Here is a 17,846-nt window from a genome sequence, read left to right on the forward strand (position 1 = left end):
CCAAATCTCAAGTGTCACGCAACGTGAAATCGTTCCGGAGCTATCGGCGAGCTCACACATGTGTCAGCGACGCCAAATTTTTTCTGATTATCAAGCACTGCCCGCACACGAGCAGACGGCGCGCACATAGTTCAATAAATAAGAAGACATGACACGAAACAGAATTATGTGCTATGTATATAAATACTTTCGCGGTGGTGGTTTTCAGCAGCAAGCAGTTCATGACGCATCGCCATGTTTTCCTCTATTCGTGCGTCATTCGTTACACTAGTCGGTGAACTGCTTGTGGTGCAGTTTGTGGGTTCCTTGCTGTGTATTCGCTGCATAGACTTTTAGTACTCCGAGTCACAGCATTAACTACAAGGCAATGTCTGTTGTACGAGTTTTATAGTGCTTTACGAGACTTGGAGTGACTCATTCATTCATTCATTCATTCATTCATTCATTCATTCATTCATTCATTCATTCATTCATTCATTCATTCATTCATTCATTAAGGTGTACAGGGGGGAGGGGGGCAAAGGAAAAACAGTTTTAAGCCGGCTTCAGGCGTCCCTGGCCCTCAGATAAAGTGGCAGCGGAAGCACGAAGGGACGCTCAAATAGGTGCAGCCTTATGCTATGCAGAGATGAATTCGAACAATCGGTTTGTATGTATTTCTTTCCTTGCAGTGATGAACCCGACGGAATTAAAGGAAGTAGGGAAGATAGTATCTGTGAGCGACAAAGATGGCTCTGGCTGCTTCTGTTTCTATGCTCGTATACCAGTCAGAGTAAAAAAGAAAAAGAAATTAAAGCCAAGAATGGTGCACTATACTGACGAGCGGTGCCGTTCGGCGTGGTGAACTCGTATTGCGCCTCGGTGGCTCCCGCCGTGGACCTGGCCACCACGTGTACGTTGTAGGTGGCACCGGGCGTCAGGTTTCGCAGTAGCAGTTGGCTCTGGTTGGCGGGTAGCCCCTCGGCCACCGTGGACCAGGCCTGCGCGGGGCCCTGGCGCAGACGCACCGTGAAGTCGAGCAGCTCGCAGCCGCCGCTCTTCCAGCTGCGCAGGCTCAGGCTGGCGTGCCGCTGCGAGGCCTGGATGAACTCCTCCTTGGTCGGGGACAGCGGCGCTGCTCGCGAGAAAAAATAAAAATAAAGAATTTATGGTTTATGAGGGTTTACCGTACCAAAGCGAGTCGGGCTGTGAGGGACGCCGTAGTGAAGGGCTCCAGAAATTTCGACCACCTGGGGTTCTTTAACGTGCACTGACATCGCACAGTACACGGGCCTCCAGAATTTCGCCTCCATCGAAATTCAGCAGCCACGGCCGGGATCGAACCCGCGTCTTTCCGGTCAGCAGCCGAGCACCATAACCACTGAGCCACCGCGGCGGCGAAGAAGAAAGAATTCAGTACGTCCGTAGGCAAAATGTGACTCTGTCAACTAAGCGTGTTTCGCACTTAAAGTCAACAGTATACTTGCGGTCAAAACTTGGGCGAGAACGCAGCTAGCGTATAGTTCATTGCACATGCGCCGATTTCACCTCCGCGCGAATATCAAGCCCGCTCACAAAAGTGAGGTGGTCAGAGCTTGCAAATTCTATCGCTTTGCCTCTTTGGGAAGGAAGAAATGCAGTTCCAACTCAAGATTACGTCGGTCGATAGTCGCAGCGTAGTTTCATTTTCTTCTTAGAATATTTTATGCCATTCGGTACTTGTGTTGCCGCACGTACCTTTGTCTGGGCCACCGTGTAATTACGAGCACCGGAGCTTAAACTTGCCCGCAGCGCAACCTGTTTCGAAGCGAGAACAGCCGAGGCAATGAATAGAGAGCTTTTCTATGCGAACAGGACGAGTATTTTTTTTAAAAAGGAAAATGTAATATGCCATGAGCGGCGTCTGTAATGGCAGAACAACAAGAGTCATGACAGGACACGCCTGCCTTGCTGGTCTCTGCCATTCCTTTCGTTTCATTTTTTTTTTGTTTTAAGGAGCAAAATGGGAGACCTCCGGCATTTTCTCTCCCTGCACCATAACTCCCCATTAAGAGAGAACATACGCCGGCTTACGGGTTAACAATGGAAACATCCGCGTAATGCCGCGCTGTTAGGCGCTGACAGCGCGAGCGCGTGAAAGCTTTGGCGCATTACGTCTTGCGTACCAATGACGCCGAAAGGCTCTCGCTGGTTACGCCGCCGCGCAGGTGCTGCAGATTAAATCTCAATTAGCGACTCCTTTTGAAAGCGCAGGGAAGGGGCAAAGGCCTTCGCTTAACATCGCTGCCACTAAACCGGATACAAGAACAGCGTGCCCGTTGCCTGAATGCGTTACATGCCGTATTTGTGTTTTCGTTTCTTTCGAAACAATTACACTTTTTGCGTCTAGGTTCGCAAGATTAACGGTCCACGTGCACCCAATGCGACATTATTGCAGGCGTACTACGCGCGGGAACGGAAGGAGAAATCGGGAAGGAGGAGCGAAGGGGAAGAACTACGCGGGGAACGCCGGCGGAGAAAATCTATAGGCAGATTGAAGGACTTCGATAAAGGACGTGGAAATCAGCGCAGCTCATAATTGAATCAGCGGCACCGAGAAAAAGAAACATCGCTGCATTGCTCGATCTCGTCTTGGCTCATCTGGCGGGTGCTGCCAGGTCAAGCGCGCTTCCGGGTGAGATTAAGGCGGCGAAAACTCCGGCGCACCGAGCGAGATGAAGCGGACGTCACAAGGTGTGCACGCGAGTAACTCTGGTGGCGAACAACGTCTGTTTACGGGCACCGAGTTTTCTATACATTAACCGTGGGCTGGAGCCCAAACCTCCGTGGCGTGGCGGCGCGTCCGACTGTCTCGCACGGATTATAGCAAGTGGCGAGGAAAAGGAAGAATTACTGAAAAAGAAGGACAGAAAAGAGAAGTAAACGCGAGCACTTCCAAGACGTTGTACTTTATTTGTGCCCGTCCCCGGAGCAATTCGCGACGCGCGGCGCGGGCCCATCGACCCAACAGTCTAGATTGGTTGGCGCACACAGCAGTGGCGACTGACGCGCCGTATGCCGCGTGGGGACTCGTGGCGACGCGGTCCGGTGCAAAGCGGGTGGTGGGGGTGAGGGTGGGGGGTGGGCGAGATAGCACAGCACAGCCCGTGGCTGCGAGGAGAACACGCGACAGGCTCCACCGCGGCTGCAGCTATGGCTTCCAAGGCACTGTATTATTGACTGCGCGCGCCGCTTTTCATCGGTTCCCCCCTCCTCTTTTTTTTTTCTATTTCCAGAATTTCTTTCCTCCTTCCCCCTTTCTTCACCAGTGTGTGCGTGTTTGCCCACTTTTCTCCAGATTTCATCTGAAGGAAGGTCGTCCCAAATTTGGATTTCCGCAACCCCCGTCCGCAGGGGAAACTCGTACATCGTACGTCAGTGGGAAAGAAAAAGAAAGACCCCCAACGGCGGAGCTATAAAACCTGAAGGACGGTGCTCCTAGTCGTTACTCAAGAAAAGGCAAGGACAGCCAAGTGTGCTCGGAGTCTTTTGTTTGCGTGCGTTTTACGCACTTTGCGCGTTGGAGCGTTTCTTTTTATACGTTCATTACGTGGTCGATTATCGCTGCCCTTGGGCGACCTTGTCCGGTGCTGGCGAACTAACCGAATTCAAGCGAGAAAGCGAGAAAAGTTAAACGGGATGCTAGATTGGAATCAAAGGCCAACGGCGGTGCACCCTCGGTGCACCCAAGTGCTCGCAATAGCATGCGTGATTGCGAGAGCTTTCGACTAGGTACAACGTATATGCGGTTCCCTAAATACGTATGCTGCGGTCGCAAAACTTGCATCATGCCGTCGTTGCACAACCTTGCCCTCAGAAGGCTTCGTAACCGGCCACGTGCCCATTTGCTCATGCTCACGGTTCATTCTGTCGTGATAGCGGAGTAAGTGCTGGCTCGATTCACTTTTCCAGCGTTTGATGTTTTTAGAGCCATCAAAGTTTAATCTATACCCTTAAACCTTTCTAGAATGTTACTAATGCAAGCGACCTTAGTTTTCATATGCACGTGCCTCTAGTCGGCCCTTAAACGAACTCCACAAGCTCTTTTGCAGATCCGTTCATTAATTTTTTTTCCTCACTGAAGCAACTGGGACAGATATCGAAAAGGTAATCTTGGGGAGACATCGAGGCCCGGTTGTTTGCACATAAAATATCGAATAAAAACGTGAGGAAAGCGACAAAAGCGTTCTGGCACGCGCAAGATTATTTTTTTGCAAGTAAGAGAGGAACCGGTCATAGCAACGTGCTGAGCGCTACATACGGCACGAGGGAAAATGCATAAGGCTCTGGGAGCAGGGTGGTCATTGCCGAAAAATTATACTGAAAATTTCGCATAATATTGTGACCAGTGCAGATCTGATCAAGGAACCTGTAATATTAAGCTGTTAAAGAACAAAGTTGAGAGCGCAAATGCGCAGGAATCTATATTATCTCACTTGCACTGCTTCAACCCCAAGTCACGTTGGGTGCAGAGTGTGAAGGAATGAGTCGGAAAGTGCAGACGTACGGGCGGGGATACGATTTGCTTGCAGAGTTGCCAGCTAATCCACTTTTTTATACTACTGATATAAACGTGCGTCGCAGGGGATGCATATGAATAGTGCGTAAGAATACAGAATTCCAGGAAGCAAGAGTTGCTAACCCGCGCTCCGTTTTTTTTATTTTGTGGTTCTCCCGTTTTAGTGAATCTGGGAGCCACAGGTCGCACCGGAACGGAAAGCAGCCTACTTAAGACCCTCCCCTCATGTCTCCTTCGAGCCCAGCCGTGTGCCTTTCGTTATACATGAACGGCTTTCTCTCTCCCTCTTCCTATCCTTTTTGCCCGTGTCAGGTGCCCGAGCAGCGTTGCGTACCGGCGCCGTCCGTCTTGGCGCGTATGACGTCGCTGGGCTCGCTGCGGCCGAGTGAGTTGTGCGCAGTCATGTAGAACTGGTACGTGGTGCCGCACTCGAGATCTCGCACCGTGTACACGGGCTGCGTCGTCGAGATGGGCGTCTCCTGCCAGTGGTCGGCCTCCTTGCGCTGGTGGAGCACGTACTCTGCGTCCAAGGCGAAGGGAGACGCAGTGGCTCATGCGGCTTTCCGCCTCGAGAAGAGGCGCCCTTTGCGCCAGAGGATAGATTGCGCGGTTACCTGTCACAGGGTTCCCAAAAGAAGTCTTCAGCGACCATCCCAATGTGACGGAGCTTGTGGATACGGAAACCACTTCGAGGCTGGGAGGGCTCGGTGGTACTGCGGAGAGATACAGTGAAAGTGGCACGCCATGTCGGTGAGGCTACAGGAAGCGTGCATGTAGCAAGGCCGCTGGAATACTACTCGATCCTGATGCACATTGGGGGTGCCATAGCGCCTACTCCGTAAAAAAAATAGAGATTTTAAGAAGGCTTAATTGATGCCTATGCTCCAAGCGTTCCAGAGGGCGCGTACGGAATCCATAGGCATATTTCTGTGGATCCTGAGAGAAAATAAATACCAAAGAAAGAGGCCCCTTTTTATCCCTGCTAGGTCAGTGAAGCAGGGGTCATTCTCACTGAACTGATAAACGCAAAAAAAAAAACTGCTGCGGTGGTAGAGAATACTTTGTACTGAACACGAAACAAGCAGAACCTAGACCGTATGGCCAAATAAGCTCATTAAGGAAGAATTCTTGCCTGTAATCGTGAGCGCCCGTTGCCACGCGGCAGCCTGTTCCTAGAAATAACCTCGACCATATTCAGTTACCAAAAACCAGATCCTCGGTGCTAGCTTAAAAAGGCTGTATACTGTCTATAGAAGCAAAACGTTGCGGCATAGATACGCGAGAATACTGAGTGAGCTTTTGATGATTTCACAAGATCAACTTTGCTACTCCGCTGCGGCATTGCTCTCTCATCTGCACTCGCTGAGTATCTCTAAGCATACTTCACTGAATATAGCTGACGTCATCTCGAACGTTTCGGAAACTCCAACTCTGCCCCCTCCGCATTAACATTCTCAATACGTCCTCGAGCTTTCCTAATTCTCTTATCAACAGGAGACCCATGCAGGCAAAACTTTTTGTACTAGGCTACGTAAGCGTGCGTCTGGCTGTCGATGGTGTAAGAAAGAGGAAATAAGACGTTCACTGCATAATATGAAAGATACGCGATTATAGCCTTTCTCTTCGAGACCATTAAAACCGATGAGGGCACCGATAAGTGTCCAGCTAAAAGAATAACCGAGAAAGTGCTAAGAAAATAACTGCGTACTATTCGATGAGTACGCTTAGGAAGCCTCCAACACACAAGTGGAAGCTCAATGCACAGGGTGCGCGACACTGTACGACATAATCTGTGATTCACGATTTTACGGCGTGCCCACTTTGCATGTAGCTACAAAGAAAATACCGCATTCGTTAATATTTATACACCGGCGAAATTTTCCATCGGACAACTAGCCACCACTAGGATGGGCGGCTGTGTGAGCTGAATTAGCATTACTTGAAACGAGCCGGGAACTGTGCTGTCATTACCGATCTGGTCCCTCGCTCAGGAGGAAGTGGTGGTTGCCACTCACCGTCGTCAAGGGTCTTGACGAGGACCTCGCGCGACATGGGGCCCGTGCCCTTGCCGGTGAAAGCCTGTATGGCCACGCTGTACGACATGGACAACCTCAGGTTGGTCAGGTGTATCTCCTGGCGCTGGTGTGGGTTGTGCACCTCCACCGTCTTGTGGTAGTGCTGTTCACTCGAGCCGACCGGTCGATAGCTGATGTAGTAGCCCTTCAGGTGGCCATTCCAGTCCTCCTCCTTGGGCGGCTGCGCATCAAGTCGTACTCACCATGAGCGCTTTGCTCGAGTGACCGGTCGCGGTCGCTACATATTAAGGCGAAAGCATTTAATTGCTCATGCTCACGTCCGTCCGTCTGTTACGCTCTTGAACTCGATAAGAAAATAATCTTTATGCCCGTTGGGATTCGAACCACCATCCTCCCGTTCCACAGCCGAGCGTGCTAACGACTGCGCTACTTTCTGCCAACGCATATGTATTTCTCCTTGTCTAGGACGCTGGAGAGTGCGGAAAGGCGTCCAATCAGACGGATGCCTCCCAAATGACCTCCAGTGTCTCCAGCATTTCAGATTCACAAACAGTTGGGTACTTATTCAACATCTTAACCACACTTCAGTGACACAAGCCGGAATACCGCGCTAAAGGCTTTCGCCTCACCGCACTTTAGGTCAACAAAGTGCCCCCCCCCCCCCCCCACCCCTCCTGAATTTTCATTAGGAAAGGGACAGGGACGCCGCGAGAAGTACTTCGTACCTTTATCGAGCTCCTTCTCACGAATGGCTAGGGACCTATTGACATTGAGATACCTTCTGAGGGCCTGTTCACCGCTTGCTGAAACAAATTGGTCCGTTTGGACTGCAACGAAATGCAAACGGCCAGGAACATAACCTGCGGCGCCAGTGCAGAAAGACCTGACTGCTGAGCCACCTCGATGAACAGCAAGTTCTGCACATTTTGCTGTCATTCAACTGGCGTTGGCGGGGCTGTGTCTCGAGGCGACTTTTGTTTTTATTGCTAAGAAAGCTTCGGTAGGGCAAAAGAGATGATCATCTGTGGGAAACGAAGGTATATGTAGTTTCTGCCTTGGTGCCGATTGCTTACAGCTGGCGTCCGCAAATCAGCGGCAGAATTCTCAAAGCAGTTCGCACGCAAGGACTGTTCACTACTGGCTCACGAGACCAGCCCTTGGAGGGCATGCAGATTCGCTGGTTTACGAACGTAACCTGGTGCGTCTGTAACTCGGAGAATTGGTATTATTGGGCAGACACTGCTATCATTCTCTGAGTGTTCCAATGTGAGAATAAAATTCGCCTTGAACGCATCCTTCCGGTGCTATCAAAGTTGTGGACCACAGAGAACATGAAAAAGGACTCATGTTTGGGAAAACATAATTTAACTGCTGCCCTCACTGCTTGTGTTTACAAGTGCTGTTATGGTCAGGCACGCTGAAAACACGTATATAAGACCGAGACAGCAAAGCATAAATGACCGGAGAGCAGCAGCATTGGCATCTCCAAGGGAGAGAACGTATATAGAGGCGCTCTATTGTAGCTTCATTACGAAATACGCCAAACATGCCGAACCGCGTCCGTGGCGTTGACAGGTGGGTTCTCAAGAACACTTTTACAGTTCACACAAGCTGCCGCTGTAGCGATACTGACATATTGACCCCCCTTTCCGCCTCGGTAGCTCAGTGGCTATGGCATTCTGGTGCTGGGCACGAGGTCGCGGGATCGAATCCGCATTTTGATGGAGGAGGACTGCATAAACTCGCCGTGTTCTGTGCGATGTAAGTGCACGTTAAAGAACTCCAGGTTGTCGAAAATTAACCCACACCACTTTGCTACGGCGTCTCTCATTACCCAGGTGCATCAACAGGACGTTAAACCCCACATACCTCATTGTGACCCGCTCTATCCTCGAACTGAGCCATTACCATATAGTCTAAAGCAGATACTCGCGTATACAAACACACCAGAAGTTGACAAACGCGCTGGGCAGAGGGACCAACAGTCGGTGCGGTGCGAGAAGTCATGAACACGTCCGAGCGTTCAATAAATCGATGGCCGCCTGGCAAGGTGCAGGGGTTCTTTTGCGGGAAGCGCGTGAGCACTCTACTTTCGGCCGCCGGCGGAGGCAGGCGGATAACTCAGCGTTCATTGCTCGGGCGCAACGCCCAGCGCACGCCACAGTAATGACAGTGTGCAGAGCTTCTGCAAATGCCGGCGGGCGCCCTGAGGGAAACCGGACTCTCTTTCTCCCCAGCGAGCTCGGGAAACGAATGAAGCGCGCATTTTAACTTGGCGTTAAATGAACTTTGCTTCTTCGAGATCCTGACAGCGCCCGGCGTGTCACGCCTTCCCTCCTTACAGGAACCTCTGCTTTGGCGTTGCCCCTTCACTGTCGCATGAGCAGCAGGTGAAAAAAAAGCAGTAATAAGCCTTCTAGGTCGCGCACCATTAGCGGTTCAGCTTTTGAGGCTCCATTTGAAGGACTTTACGAAAACATTTCTCCTCAAACGTGATGTCACATTTTTGGGCCAGGAACATAAAGGTGCGGCATAAACTAATATTAATATATGTCTACATGGTCTGTGTTAGGGACAGGTGTGGTAATTTTTGTGGCGGTCTGGAGAGATTGAGCTGTTGTGTGGCTCAGCTACTGTACTTTCCTAGGATGTGCGGAGAAAATCCAGAAAGAGAGAAAAAAAATCGCGCTTTGGGCCTCCACTACGACAATGTCGAAAAGCAGCAAAATGCGTGACTTAACTGAGTTCTGAGTAAACATGACAAAAAATGTGTGCGAAAACCGTTGCCTCCAAGCGTTGAAGCTATTTTGGTGATTTGGCTACTACGAGTAGAAACCCCCACGAGCGCTGTCCTCTACAAATGCAGTGTTTTTAACTATACAAAGTGATGAACCAGCATCAGTGGTTCACAAAGTGGGGCCAAATATGTACCGTTAAATACCGTAAAACTGAGAAGCACGTTTTCTTTTACTTATCTGTAATAGCGCACGCGTCAAGCCGGATCGGCGCTGCTTTGAAAATGTTAACGCTGCAGTTATATTTTCTGCCTTTTAAATCATTAAACACGCCGTAAAATTCCATCCGCTGCTTCAGAATACCTTGGAGTTGCAGAGCTAAATATGGCTTACGCACTGATCACAGATGCGTCCGTAGTTTCTGAAATAGCAAGCGCGATAAAAGACGTAATAATAATAATAATAATAATAATAATAATAATAATAATAATAATAATAATAATAATAATAATAATAATAATAATAATAATAATAATAATAATAATAATAATAATAATAATAATAATACTTTATCACTTTGAGAGTTTCATCACTACTAATACATAATAGGCCTGCCAAAGCCGCACTGGGCTTGAAACGCAGAGCCAACAGGCAGCGTTCACAATGTGAAATGTCACACTACAAAATATGCGAAAACATGAAAACATTTTTAGCAGGAAACATACAAAACGAAGTAGCACCAACAGCAATGGGAGGTGAAAGAAAGGAAAACAAACCACGTAACTTACACTGAAATGCACTATGAGGAAGCATTCCTAATGCACAACAACCGAGAATTGACCATGCTGCTATGTACACTAAAACCCTGGAATTTTTTTTATCGTGCTAAGAGCCCGCGATTTGAAATGAACAAGAAAAACGAGGCAAGAGTTTACATACGATATCAGCAAGGCACAGAACAACAGAACCAAATGAAAAAAAAATTATTTCAGTCAGTAACTGTTTAATCAAGTGGCCGGAAAAATATTGCATTCATTCATTTAGTTGAGTTTAACGTCCCAAAGCGACTCAGGCTATGAGAGACGCCGCAGTGAAGGGCTCCGGAAATTTCGATCGTCCCATTAGACTGCGATTTCATACGTTTATATGAGTTTAATGGGCCTGAAAAAAAATACCGAGGGCTGGAATATTAAAGGTTAATGTGACGAAGAATTTTTTAAAGTTTGTGCTTCGTTTTCGCGCGAAAAGCACTTGCTGGTAGCTGATTAAGAAAGGGAATGAAATAACTACGAGTTCGCCGTCCGTGTCAGGAACAGCGGCGAGGCACCCGAAAGCGGTCTTTAGGCCGCAGAGAACGCTCGGGAACATATTATAGTTTGTACTTATTAGACCAAAAATGCCTCATGATAACATTTGCTATGAGAAGGGCATTGCAGTTCGAGAATCGTAAGGCTTTAAAAAGGTCAGTGCCGGAGACTAATCCTAAATCATAGCTAATAATATTTAAAATAGATCAAAGGTGTTTATTCTGTTTTTCCATCGCAACGTGCAATGACCGAACACAGTAATCCCATAGCGAAGTATACTATAACCCAGTGCTTGTATATTACGAACGGACAAAGACATGCAGTATCTAACGCTGTATAATGTGCCTGACACTGCACGTAGCCGTGGGCATATATAGGCCAGGTTGGAATTGCAAGCGAAGTCACTGTCAAGTAGGACACCCAAGTATTTAATAAATGCGACATATGGCGAACAAGTGCAAGGAGAACAAGATGAAGCGTTCACCAGTAGTGGAATAGTTAAACTAACTTTCTTCAAAGGATTGGGGAAACAGGTAAGCTGTGTTTTGGGGACGTTTACACTAACCACATTTTCAGGAAAGCAATTCATAACGCTAACCTTTGCATTTTGCAGGTGGGAGATTGCGTCTGTGAAGCGGGAACCTTGAGATAAGATAACAGTATGGTGTGCATATTGAAAAGTAGAGGCAGGAATAGCAGCAGCGAGGTCATTGACATATAGGTTAAAAAGAAGTGGACTTAAGAGTGATGCTTGATGTACTCAGGCTTTTATCATTGTTACGTTACTACGGTACTGTCCATGGAAACAAATGGCGTTCTATCCTCTAAAAAGTTAATAAGCAGTTTTAAAATAGGCCCTCGATACCCTATCAATGAAAGTTTAGTTATTAAAAGACTACGGTATACACTGTCAAAAGCTTTGCTAACATCGAGGAAGAGAGCGCATACAACCTGACTGGTGTCAAAAACTGAATTTATGAGGTCTGAAATGTCCTCTAGAAGAGCCTGTGTGCCTTTGCCTGGTATAAAGCCGTACTGCGCACTAGAAACAATGGTATTGACATCGAGATACTTAGTCATGACTTGCAGTAGGTGTTTTTCTAATATTTGAGAGATACATGGCAGTACGGAAATTGGCCGGTAATTTTCATGCTCATTTCGCGCACCTCCCTTGAACAGGGGTATTGCTATGGCCTTTTTCAATTCTGTTGAGACAATACGCCTAGATAGACCATCGTTTAGCAATGACAGAAGCACATACTTAACAACACCAAAACTTCTCCGTAGCTCGACCACGGAAATACCATCAACGCCAGGTGATTTATTAGATTTTAAGTTAAAAAGTATTGATCTAAGATCTAGATCAGAGAGAGAGAGAGCAGGAAGATGAGCAGATTCACGTGCGGTGTTTCTTAAAGTGCAGAAATCAGGGTACCACAGACGCGTGAGAAGAACGAGTTAAGTTCATTTGAAACGCTTCCCCTGTGTGCAGAAAAACGTGGAAAGAGTGATAGCTGGCTCCTTCCACGTTTGTGTACGCCCCTTAATTCATTTGCGAGAGACCACGTCTTTTTTTATGTCTGAACGAGCTTCCTTAAATTTGCCGCGCAAATGATTTCGCTTAGCCAAGCGGATCATGGAATTGCCTCGATTTCTACATATTTTGAATTTCATCAGCAGCTCGGGACGGTTAGGAGCCCGTTTTGCATGAGCCCACAAAAGGTATTTTTCCTTAATTGCCGTTAATGTTTGCGATGATAACTATTTCTTCGCTTCGCGACGTAATCAGACTTTTAAGGAGCGTGCACATTTGTTCCTATAATCACGGAGTATCTGAACAAAATGGTCGTATAAATTAGCTGTAGAGACCGTACATCACAAGGAAGTGCCAGTCATGTTGTGTGATGCATTCGTCAAAGAGCCTGGGATAAACAATGGAAGTTTCCTTTTTCATTTTGCTGGCAATCAGAGGTTTGGCATATTCTAAAAGACGACAGCAGACGAAATAGTGATCAGCGATCTCGGTTTCTACAACAGTTCCCTGTGCTTCAAGATTGGAGCTCCGGACATTAATACGGTCAGTGCAGTATTTGACCAACTTTCCTGAAAGAAATTCTTCACGTGTTGCCTGATGAATTAAGCTTTCTAATCCCCATTTCGATAGAATATCGAGATATTCGGTGACCTGAGGCAGAGTAGGGCGGAGGGTATCAATGTTGACATCGCCTAACATACACACATGCTCGTCGAGAGAAAGGGATGATAATGCTATATCAAGCTCTGATAGAAATAGCCGAACGTTGTAACAAGGGGGGCGGTAAACAGACAATACAACTATTAACACCTCAGCTGGATGAGCAAAGTTGCAACGCAACCACTTAAGCTCGCAAAAAGGAAAGTGCCATTTCTGATACAGACCACGCATCTTTCACAATGACGGCCACGCCCCCTCCTCTACGCAGTGTGCCAGTGTATAAAAATGATTGAAAACAAGGTATAGCATAAGAAGCAAATGTGTCAGCAGTAACACTAATTTCTGTCGATTACCAGACACGTAAATGTATCGCTAAAAGAGAAGCTAGCTCTTCTTGCACGTACGTTCCTCCAATTCTCCCCCCCCCCCCCGTCTTTTTTTTTTTCAGAGGAAAAGTCACCTGCAGCAATCGCTGACATTTCAATGCGCGGACTAAATTCCATCCTCCATGTTAATGCGCGAAAATTCATGTTTACTCCGTTCAGCAAACCGAGCTAACGCGTCCGTTTCTTTCTTGCATTTTTTCATTAACTTGAAGCACTGGACAAAAGGAGCCCCTAGTGCGACTCGTTTTTCGACCGCTTTCCGACAGTGCTAATCCCTAACTGAAAAACTTTTCGAGCGCTTGAAAGAAAAAAAATAGAAATAAAGCCTCCCGCGACCAACTTGCACTCTGCGCGCTGAACGTGTCTCTCCGGTATCGATCATGGCTGTCCAGTGTCCACTAATTAGCGCCTTCAATTAGGAACGGAACCATTGATGCGAGGCGCGCGGGGAAAAAAAACGGATAGAAAAACCATTTATTCTTTCGTTCACAGAATTATCACCCGATGACTTTTGGCAAAAAGAAAAGCAAAAGATGGGATGAAGCAATGTTTCGAGAATGGCGCTGCTACGCTGAGAGAACTTGTCACCGCAAAGAAAAAAGAGGAGATAAATAGCTACGAAGTACTTGCGAATTAAACAAGAAGTGCCATCTATAATCTTGCGGCAACGTGCCTGCTTGCTTTTGATACTTGGAGTTTCCATGGCTGCAAAATTGGACCCGACGTGAATTCTGTATTTTTAATGGCTGACCGTCTTCCAGCCTTTTTTTTTTTTTGGCCACAAAAGAGCACTTTCTGTGGCAGCTGTCGCTGCTCTCGAATAAGTATGTCATGGGCTATTTTCTGCCATAGAAGTTTAGCTTGCAGCATTCCACAGCTACTGAAACTGCCTTTTATATATATATATATATATATATATATATATATATATATATATATATATATATATATATATATATATATATATATATATATATATATATTGAATCTATTCACTGCCACTGTATGTCACTGGAATGCGTAACTGACTGCATTTCGGGAGAATAGCCAGTAAAAAAAGTAGAACAGTCAGAGAAAACGGAATTGCGAGCAGGTTATTTTTACAACGGTATTCTGCTATTGAATACGCAATTATCGGAATGATAACAGCTATAGGAAAGAGGGGATTCCTGACGAGCTTTATTACCGGGTTCGAGCCAAAGTAGTCACAACGGAAGCGTCACGTACGAAAGTCTCAGACATTGCAAAGCGATGTCGAAAGAAGGAGAAACTAAGCTACGGGCTGTCGGAGTTTGAACAGATGACGCGCCCATTTCACAATGTTTCAGTGACATTAGCAAATTCGAGCGCTATCGCAGTGCTCTTGACGACACTGCGTCTGTTCGAAGTCTGTATTCCCGTTGCCTCTATCAGAGCAAGGCTTGCACGCTCCCGTGTTGTTTGCCCAGCTTGGGAATTCTGCCAAAGACAACCAGCTGCGACGTTTACTGAAATGTGCGCTAGATAAACCTCAGATGATCGCCAGGAAGTTTGCGAAACTGCTTTTTGGCAAGGAGCTCGCTTTTTTGTCAATTAACTTTGAGCTGTAAAAATGAGGCAAAGCCCGGACACAATACAGCAGTGGCTTTGTTGAAAAGTGCTCATATCTGCTAAGTAATAAAGAAGTAGGAGGTGCGAGCCGGGAGAGATTCGTAACAAAAAAATATATTTGTGAAGAAGCAGCTTATATTGGCCAAACCGTGCTGAAAAACTGCACGACAAATGGAAATTACTGTAGCGAGGTAGTTCGCGTAACACGCATTTGTTTTACACTAAGCCGTCGTGATATGCTCGCGGCCTACAGTGCGCTGGGCATATTCCCAGACTCGCTCAAGACGTTATTGTGGCCTCAGGGTAGTGCGCGCACCCGTGAGCGAACCTTGGTGAGCCTCTGTGAATTTCTCGAACCGACGGGCTTGACGTCCCGTCTGTTTTGCGCCTGTAAATAGTGTATATATGACCACTCCCTGCGTCCTTTTTTCTGTCCCCTCACCTCTTTCATTTCACTTCTTCAAACTGCCTGCTATCCTTTATTTCCGCTGCCCCAGTTCAGATGCCGCCGCCACAGTGATGGCAGATGCCGGGGTTAGCAAAAATCTTTTAACCACCACCACCACCACCACCATCATCATCATCATCATCATCATCATCATCATCATCATCATCATCATCACCATTATTATTATTATTATTATTATTATTATTATTATTATTATTATTATTATTATTATTATTATTATTATTATTATTATTATTATTATAATTATTATTATTATTATTATTATTATTATTATTAAAAATTTACTACTACTTTTACACACTACGCCTACCAGGAGCTGAACAATTCTTCCACATTCCTGCCCACGTCTGAGCATAAGGCTCCTAATCGATTTTAGACCAAAAGGTTTCTGTGGAAGGCGTAAGCTAAATTTTCGGGTAAGAGTATAACATGCGGATCATCCAAATATTGTACAACTAATGAGCATATGCAGCGTATCCTCGTCGGACCCCAAGTACATCTTAACGGCCATCTGTCCTTTTACGGCGTTTTTTTTTTAAGTACATCATTCCTGGAGCCTAAGCCCCATTGGAAGTCACAGAGTGCTCACTGTACTCCCACGTGGTCACCTTTTAAAGAACTGCGTATGTAGCAACACAGCGGTACTCTTAAAAGCCTCCCAATTTCTGCTCCCAGCTGCTTCACCGCAAGATTATTTGTAAATACGGCGCAGATAAGTTTTCGGTGGCGCATGTATTTAAATGGATCCATTAGTAGCCATGGAGGCTAAGCATTCAGAGAGACAAGTCGCGCATAGCGTGTAGAAAGGTCATATATGTAGAGAAAGAGCTGCTGGATCCACAGCTGCAACATTTTTAGTGTATACGTTCACGGGAACGCCCAGACTTGAAAAGTATATTTTGAATAACGTAGGCAAGTCGAACTTTTGCTCAGGTCTGATGAGGACAATTCTGAATCTTACCTCCCAAGATATCTTGATCGAGTTCGGACCGGTTGGCCGAGCCGTGATGTTCAGCGGTGGGCTTGCGGGGCCTGTGAGAAAAAAAGAAGTGAAGGCGCTTTTATTTGAAAAATGCAAACATGATGAAAAGACGGATATGCCGTGGTGTTGTTCGCAACCACAAGGAGAAGGTGAACGAAACTGAATAACAGGGGGAGAGAGTTTCAAAATGATTAAGACTTAATTCCGTTGCCTAGGAACCCGTTTTCCTCTCTCTGTGTTGAAACTGCGGTGCCAAGACGTGGACGTAAAATGGTTCGAGCCTCAAACGCAGTTTTCGTTCCCGTGAGTGCGATTTAAGCCTTTAAGGAGCAAACTGGCTAAAAGGTGCCTGGAATTCTTGCACCAGACATACGGTATGAAGTTCTTATTTTGAAGAGGACTTCAGGTGCACCTACGGCTCAGCTGAATTTCTTTATAGAGAATAACACATACCTCTCTGCCTCTTTTTTTTGCCATACGTACCTCCATGAACATTATAGAGGATCAGGGTACCCTAAATTTGCTAAATGAAATTGCCTCAACAAATATATCCTTTCTTTCCTGCGCCGTTTCCACTCTGCGCAGACTCGGAACAGCAAGAGCGGACCCCGGGTCAAATCCTGAGATCAGTGGGCGAGGTACAAGCGCATCTGTCACGGTCATGTTTACATTGTGCACGAGACCTGCGGAAGACACTAAAAGCGTGCCGCATGCAGAAAACTTCTCGGCGTTAGTCTTGAGACGAGAGAACCTTTCAATCGTCGTGGAAGACGACTTGGCCTGACTGTGTCAGCAGAAGGACTGCTGGATGTGAAATGCAACGCGAAAGAAAGAAAGAAAGAAAGAAAGAAAGAAAGAGAGAGAGAGAGAGAGAGAGAGAAAGAGGAAAAACAAGAGCGAAGAAAGAATAGAAATTTATTTCACGTGGCATAAAAACAAAAGGGTAGTGCGAGAGAAAGAAAAACTATATTCTACGGGTATATTCGCTTTACACCTATTGAGCGCATTCACTGGTATAATTTTCCCTGAGAAAGCAGATTCGGCAATTTTTTTCGCAAGCTAGGTGAGTTCGTAGTTAGCCAGAGTCCCTGGTTCATTTGCTATACATTCTTGGGCCTGATTAACGAAGATTTTTCGAACGTGAAGTGACTCCGTTACTTCCAAATAGCTGGCTATCATCTTGTTTGCCATCAGGATTGGCAGCGCGAACAGTGGTCAAAACAAATCGTGGCTAAACTGCACGCTTACGCAGGCACGACTACACGAGCCCTGCCATCGTTCGCACGCCCTACGTCCACGCGCTCGCAAACCACCACTGTCTATACTCGCTCACCCTCGGTGAGAACACGCGGTTTGTGTGGCCGGCGGACGAGCTGCTGGCTCTTCAGGGAAGAGAGCCAGCGAACCACACCGGCTCGCACCATTCGCGCATATCCGTCCGGAAAGAATAGCGCCAGCGTGCTTCCGTCGAGCGCGTGGGCCAGTGAACCGCTTTTTTCGCGACGCTCCCTCCTCACCGTCGTGCGTAACGCGAGCAGCAGCGCCGCGCCGGCGGCGTGATGCTCACAAAGGAACCGACGAGGAGGCGGGGGTCTCGTCGCGCGGCACTT

At 47.0% G+C, this 17,846-nt stretch overlaps 1 protein-coding gene across 1 annotated transcript in view; it reads right to left on the minus strand.

Annotated features, from left to right (window-relative positions):
- LOC144114481 (uncharacterized) overlaps positions 1 to 17,660 on the minus strand; it is a 45,050-nt gene extending 27,390 nt beyond the window's left edge. Inside the window, exons 1-6 of the mRNA XM_077648247.1 lie at positions 17,570 to 17,660; positions 16,216 to 16,286; positions 6,553 to 6,793; positions 5,152 to 5,250; positions 4,872 to 5,057; positions 821 to 1,114 (exon numbers count right to left, since the gene is read on the minus strand). Coding sequence (XP_077504373.1) covers positions 821 to 1,114; positions 4,872 to 5,057; positions 5,152 to 5,250; positions 6,553 to 6,793; positions 16,216 to 16,286; positions 17,570 to 17,660 — 982 coding nt within the window. The remainder of the gene's footprint in view (positions 1 to 820; positions 1,115 to 4,871; positions 5,058 to 5,151; positions 5,251 to 6,552; positions 6,794 to 16,215; positions 16,287 to 17,569) is intronic.
- Between the last annotated feature and the right edge of the window lie 186 nt (positions 17,661 to 17,846).

The sequence above is a fragment of the Amblyomma americanum genome, chromosome 1, assembly GCF_052857255.1.
Source record: "Amblyomma americanum isolate KBUSLIRL-KWMA chromosome 1, ASM5285725v1, whole genome shotgun sequence".
In the NCBI taxonomy this organism is placed as follows: Eukaryota; Metazoa; Arthropoda; class Arachnida; order Ixodida; family Ixodidae; genus Amblyomma; species Amblyomma americanum.